This window comes from Syzygium oleosum, unplaced genomic scaffold (assembly GCF_021117445.2).
Source record: "Syzygium oleosum isolate NSW1041296 unplaced genomic scaffold, Sole_v2.1 Sole_v2.19, whole genome shotgun sequence".
NCBI classification, from domain to species: domain Eukaryota; kingdom Viridiplantae; phylum Streptophyta; class Magnoliopsida; order Myrtales; family Myrtaceae; genus Syzygium; species Syzygium oleosum.
The window spans coordinates 4,885,013-4,891,811 of NW_026607503.1; the positions used below are offsets into that span (position 1 = coordinate 4,885,013).

Genomic DNA, 6,799 nt, shown 5'->3' on the forward strand with positions numbered 1-6,799 from the left:
CCCAGAAAAGGGAGAAAACTCTCGTCACCACGGACAGACACCATCATGGGAACGAACCCCCCACCGAGATCGGACGGTTGGTAGACGATCCGATGATATCCGGGGCCCCTCCGATGATCCGATCCGACCGAGGGGGGCCCCCAGTTCGGAAATACGAACGTTGGGAGGGGGGGTTTGGAAAACAGGAAAGAAGAAAAGGAGAAGAGTCGGTAAAAAAAAAAAAGCAGACGACTTTCCCTCTTCCCCCCTCTCTCTCTCTCTCTACCACCATCAATTAGACCGTTGCTTCGCTTCCTCCTCCTCCTCCTCCTCGCGATCATCATCACCTCCTCCTCTTCTTCTTCTTCTACAGCAGCAGCAGCAGAAGCAGAAGCAAACCCAAAGAACCCAACCTACAAAACCCTCCCCGTCTTCCTTCATCGATCACGAAAACAGCGCAGCCCAAGGGAGAAGAAGGAACAGAGAGCAAAAGGCAAAACAATGGCGGACACCGCTCAGGCCCTCCAATCTCTCTTCCACGCCCTCGACCCCGTGTCCCTGCTCCGCTCCCAGAACTCCGGGAAGTTGGAAGGAAGAACGGAGCGGCGACCTTCGATCTCCCCGCCGGCGATGGGGGAGAGCGGCGGCGGCGGCGGCGCGGCCCCGCACCGGGCGAGCACCGCTCCGGCAGTCCAGCCTGTCGTCCGCACCCTCGACCCGGTGTCGCTGCTCCTGTCCCAGAACTCCGCCACCGACGACATCGTCCCGCTGAGGCTCGCCACCGACCACTACTTCGTGGAGAGAGGGCCCCGGTACGACGCCTACGCTCGGCTGAGGGAATCCAGATTGAGGATGAAGCACGCGAGGCAGGAAGAGCCTGAGGAGAGGGATCTCAAGCTCACCCCGCCGCCCAAGAAACAAGTCAGGTTCCAGGGGAATTTGGGCGGCGGCGGCGGCGGCGGCGGCAGGCGAAGAGGGTCGCCTTCCATTTTGGCCCAGTCCGTCCCGGACTTCTCGTCCGCTCTGAGGAAAGAGAACCGGAAGCCCGCGCCGCTCCCCTCGCTGGCCGAGATCACCCCGCCATCGAAGAACTGGTCGAAGGCGGGCGGCGGCGGCTCGAACGCTAGGGGGAGCAAGTCCGTCGGTGCGGCTGCCGGGGAGAAGAAGGGCGGGCTGATGGCGAGGAAGAGCTACGCGAGCATGGAAGAGCTGAAGGGGTTGTCCTGTGCCGCCGCGAGCGCCATCAACGGAGACGACAGAGGGAGGATCGGGAGAGGGAATGGGATTGGGAGGACTATCTTGGGGTACAGGAAGTTCTGAAAAGGTCATATGATGATTTGATTCAGGGTTTTGGGGGCGGGTCGACAGTTAGTTCTGTTTGTTTTCAAACAAGTTTGATCGAGGTTTTACAAACTTGTTCACACGTTCTGGGGTGGTGTTTGATCATCATCATCATCATCACCGTCAAGGCATAATGAATTCTTTGTATTCTTTTTCCTGCTTTCTTCATAAAGAAGCTCTAGAGCTTACTTTCAATGTTTCTGGGGTTTGTTTCTGATGTAATGATGGGAACTTTGGCCTTCCAGTTCCAGTTTAGTGATTGTGGAAGCATAAAAACAGTCATGTCTATAGTTGTGGGTGAATCAATTTTAGTGCGACACACATTTACATTCATAAATGGAATGTGCTCAAATGTGGATGCAAGAGATTTTGAGGCTATATTAAATAATTGCAGTTACCATTCACTCAAATCTTACAACAAAAGCACGTCTGGTAAAAGAAACGGTAACTTATGAAACCGACATAAGAACATCTTAAGACGAAGAAACATCAGACAGTTCATAAATTGGCCTAGGGGGGATTTTATCTGACCTAGAAATTCAGTTAGCGTCTTTGCATAGAATGCTCATTTACAAATAATATTAGCCTCCATCGCTAGCCGTTTCGGCATTTTTGTACAATAGTACTGTCTTCCTAAATAAGAAGTTTGCACCATTTGTTGCGACAGCATCATAAACACAAAAAGAGTCGACCGGTCTAAAACCCAGGAACGACATTCATCCTCAAAGATCCATCACAATTTCCTCCACCAGATTAGAGAGTATATCCTCACCCAGTTCAGCACCATTCTCAAATGCCTCGATGTCGAAATCTGTCCATTTCCCCAGGGCGTTACTCATCTCGTAGTCAATTATCCCATCAGGAATCATCCCAGCTAAACAGGCCCACTTTCTCACCTCCCCTCCAACATCTTTGATCAACTTCTCTACATTCAAGAACATCGATTGTCTCGTCCACCCTTGATATCCAAAGTTACAGTATCTCCGGTACTTTGAATCCAAGCACTCCAACAAACAGTCGAAAAGAAACCGCCTCAGCTGATTCCCCTCTTTGGCTTCCTCTGATCCAAACAAAGATTTTATATCTGTCCAGGTAGTGGCAGCAGCACATTCAAGTTCATCGAGGAGAAAGAGGGTAATGATGAAATCTTTCATCCCACTGGAATGACGTCGAGTCAAATCCGCAAAGAGCAGTTCAGCATGCAACATCACATCCTTTGCATGTGTGAGCCTGCTCCCTGTCAATTCCAACACCAAAAGATCTAGGCCCCCTATCAGTCTAGTTATCCGGTCGATAAGATCGATCAACATGTTGCGGTAGCTACTTCCGTTTTCGAGTGATGTAGCAGAGTCCAAAAGTTCAGCTTCCAGATTGAGCGGTTGCAGAGTATCAGGGTAGTCCATGAAGTCAGGATGCAACTTCAATCCTGAAGACACAATATAATTTGTTTAGTCAAGGGAAGCCGATATTCAGAGAGGAGTACATGAAGATTCCGGTAAGGTGGTTTGTGAGTGATAACAAAAGCAACAGGAATTCTAGCATGTTACCCGTGCTATCATCCAAGCCACTGGAGATGCAGCTGTCATTGGAAAAGGATGCATCAAGGACTGAACCTGGGCTCAAATGATTCACATCACTCGAAAATCCAATCAATGTCCCTTCCGTAATTGCCTTTTTCTGATAGGAAAGAACAATACTTATTAGTCTAGCATGTTATAAGGCATCATTAGAAGATGATGCATCAGTCTGGAAAAGCAGCATATGGCATATAGCAGAACTTCAATCAAAGAAATTAAAATATAATGAAGAAGAAGTGTTTATTCCTACGTACAAATCCCCAAAGATACATTAAATCAGCTATACCAATCATTCAACGTAAAATTTGCTGTATTAGATTGTCCTCCAGTCACAAAAACCACATTTGATTACCCAAATGATAGCATATTCTTATTGCACCATTGAGACCGAGAAAACCAACCTTAAAAGCATTTCCAGCATCAAGCATATCACAATCTTGTGATAAAGGTGGCGCAGCAGTTAAAGCGGCAATCAGTTCTTGGAGAATCATAGCAGTAGATCGCTTGGGCATAGCACATGCCGTACTCAGCTCGTCTTCTTCTTGAGAAATCAATTCCTTCAATTTACATTCCAAAATGGCACCTAGAGCATCTCCGTTCCAGGGTAACTGCTTTTGAAATGCTGCTTCATCATCACTTCTGTTGAACACTGGCTCTCTGGAATCAGATGCCTTGCCACCAGGAAGGCCCTTTCCGGATCTCTTGTCATCAATGCCCGCAGGAAAACCACTCTTGTGCTTCAGCGGAGAGTTGAATGTAAAAGAAACAACACTATCATTGTTAGTGCCAGCAGCTTTAATTCTATCGGCTTCACCTACCAATTTACTCCTTTCACAACTTCTGTCGCTGGAGGAAGCACGAAAGTTGACCTTCGTCCTGGGAATTGCATTATGCTGAGCATCATTTTGTTTACCGACTTCAGAACTGACAAAACTTGGACTCTCGACTGGTCCATCAACATTAGGAGACCTTATCTTCCGCGCTGGAGTTCTGAATTGAGACAAAGAATCAGCTCGTCTAACACGAGTCTTTCTGGCTGCATCAGAACCAGAGTTTTCAGCTTTGACAGGCACCCTGGATCGCGTTCGACCACTTAGGCTGCGATTCAGAGCTACAAAATCCTTAGCCCCAGTAGCAGAATTTCCACTTGACAAGGCTTTCCTGCTATTGGAATTGCTGCATTTGGCATTTGGAGGAGTCCTACCAGTCTCTAACATCTCGTTCTGGGTGGTGGGACTATTCTTCAAAGCACTGGACGGTGATTCTTCGTGGTGAGGATTGCACTTATGGCTTGGTATACACCGCTGCTCGTGGCATTCTTTAGGAAGCGGTTTTGCATCCTTAAGGGGTACATTAAAGGCTTGAAAGTGGCAATTTGGTGGGGAAGACGGAGCAACAGATTCTCGTTGCCTTCTCCTATAAGTTAGGTCTCTTTCTCGCATCAGAGCTGCTGGTGGTGGTCTTGGTTTATTGATTCCAGAGTCTAGATAAGAAGCATGAAAAGGATTCAAGGTTATGTTCGCATGATCTAGCATCTGTTGCGATGTTTCTTGTATGAGGTCTATATCCACCAAATTACCACAGTTAATGCACGAAGTTTGTCCTGCAGCCTCAGCTTCACTACATATGGCCCGTGTAAAGACATTTTGTGACTCAGATGGAGACCTTTCTGCTATACCCACCTCACTGGAAGGATATGCGGAGGTGGAGTACGGAAGGGCACATTTAACCCTGTTTCTGGCTTGCAATCCAGGTTCTAGTATCCTAGCAGCCGCATCAATCAACCGAGAACTCCGTGATGTATTCCTTACGGAAGAAATTCTTGGGCTCCTCATAGGGGAGAGAAGCTTGGGGTGATGCTGCTTCCTCGATTTAGTCAAGACACCTTTAATTTGGAAAGCCTCCGCTCCAAAGCGAGTGACAACCCGTCTCTCCAATGGACCAGTCTTCTGAAGTTTCTGAGGCCTCAGTTCATGCTTTAGCTGACCCTTTTCATTATTCAAGTCGTCTTCCTTTGTGGACCCTTTGCTACCAAGGAGAAACTTCTCCACTTTACCATGGCGAGTGTCGCATGACAGAGGTCCGGTAGCCTTCTTCTGCGCAGCAGGCATGGATTCAAGACCCATTAGCCTGGCAACCAACCCAGGAGCTTGAGTTTCATGCTTTTGCCTCTGTTCCAGATCAAGATTCTTATTCCCATTTCTCCTCGAATTAGGGAAACCCCCTTCGTTCTCATCGGCAATCTAAAATTCAAGAAATGTCGTGTTCAAGAAAATAGTGAGCACAACAACCGGTCATTCCAAACAGCAAACCAACAGAAAGAAACGAGGGATGAAGTTTCAGAAAGGCCTACCAAATGGAGCTTAGCAACGGGCATCTTCTCGTCCCGGCGGAAGTTCCTGGACACTTGCTTCGTGCGAGCTGACACATCGAACCAAAAGAAGAACGTGTGAACATTGCAGTGGTTCACCATGACGTGCAAGATGCAGGACCAGAGATTTGTGCACCACCGAGGGGACGAGCGAGCAAAACCAAGCACAATAAAGAAATGTATGGGCAGGGCAAGGACATTACCAGGAGCAAGCAACTTTCTGGAGAAGAGCCTCTTCTTGGCGAACCTGCGGTGCCAGTCAAAGAGCTGAAAGAAGATGCCGACACAACCTCCGGGCCTCGCCGGAGCTTGCCGCTTCTCCGCAATCGCCAGACACGACGGCGCTTTCCCTGCGCTCTCGTTCATCATCATCGTCGTCTTCTCCCGAGAAGACGAAAAGGGACGGACTCCTAACCCGGTGGAAGACCCCTGAACAAACAACTCCAGCTAGCCCCGAATCCGATCCTAAAGATCTAACACAACGCCACTCGAGCAAAGAAGGACAGACGAGATTGATACAGATCAGTAACGCCAGACCAAAACGTGCTTCGTCTTCGCCTCCCCACAACCTTCTCGCGCGCGCTTCGCTGAATCAACTCACATTTCTCCAAATCACAAAGCCCACCTTCCAAAACCGAAATGGCCGTCGCCGCGCAGCATCATCATCTCCGCAGAAGCTGACGTGTCGTGTTCCCCGGAATCGCGGCCCCGCTCTCTTCACAGCTCCGAGAAACGAAGCAAGTCAAAAGCGGAGAGGGAGAGAGACCCTGAAATCGGAAAGCGACGGATCAGAGAAAAAGCCGAGCCAGCCAAGAACACACAGACCAAACGATCTCTGCACAGCATCGCACACTGCACCACTTATCTCACCTTTTTGTACTTCTCTTCACGCAAGGTCCCAGACGCGCAGCAGAGGCAGCAGCGAAGCAAAACCGGGGTAAAGCTACAATGTCGCAGGTGAAAAAGGGAAAAGGAGGGGCGGGGAAGAAGCGACCGGCTGATGGCGACTGGCGACCGGAAGGGGCGACGACGATCGAATCTCAACCGCACCGAAGGAAGCGAAGAGGGCGGCGAGGCGCGGCGCGGCGGCGGCGGTCGTCCTGCAGCGAGGGAGGCGAACCGGACGGCTTCGACGGCTCCCTACGCGAGCGCAATGGCGGGGCGGCAGCAGCAGCGCGGCTGGCAGCAGCTGCTTCAGGCCGTGCCATTCGCAGCCTCTCTCTCTCTCTCTCTCTCTGTCTCTCTCTCTCTCTCTCCCTCGCTCTGTGTCAGTGACTGGTCGAGCTAGAGAGAGAAAGTAGTGAGGGGGGGCCGGTGCGTAGGATAAGCAGTGGAGAGAGAGAGAGAGAGAGGGAGTGATGCAAGGCCCACGCGCGGTCGGAGGAAGACAGATTTCACGAGGTTTACAATGGAGACAAATTCGTGGGCGAGGATTTTTTTCTTCTTTTTGGTCCGATTTTGGCTCCTCCCGCACGTGCGAAACCGAGGTTCTTGCATAATTGGCGTTGAAATTTGAATTCCGTCGTTTCGG

The 6,799-nt window shown here is 49.9% G+C and overlaps 2 protein-coding genes across 2 annotated transcripts; one reads left to right on the forward strand and one right to left on the reverse strand.

Moving 5' to 3' along the window:
* Positions 1–256: 256 nt before the first annotated feature.
* Positions 257–1,657, forward strand: LOC115673912 (uncharacterized). Its single transcript, XM_030596176.2, has one exon. It carries the CDS (start codon positions 481–483, stop codon positions 1,297–1,299), a length of 819 nt encoding a protein of 272 aa, XP_030452036.1. The 5' UTR covers positions 257–480; the 3' UTR covers positions 1,300–1,657.
* A 39-nt stretch (positions 1,658–1,696) lies between these two features.
* On the reverse strand, positions 1,697–6,035 carry LOC115673911 (uncharacterized). Its single transcript, XM_030596175.2, has 5 exons — positions 5,472–6,035; positions 5,251–5,318; positions 3,299–5,140; positions 2,868–2,997; positions 1,697–2,746 (listed from the first exon to the last, which is right to left on the reverse strand). Exons 1-5 carry the CDS (start codon positions 5,638–5,640, stop codon positions 2,043–2,045), a joined length of 2,913 nt encoding a protein of 970 aa, XP_030452035.1. The 5' UTR covers positions 5,641–6,035; the 3' UTR covers positions 1,697–2,042.
* Positions 6,036–6,799: the final 764 nt, after the last annotated feature.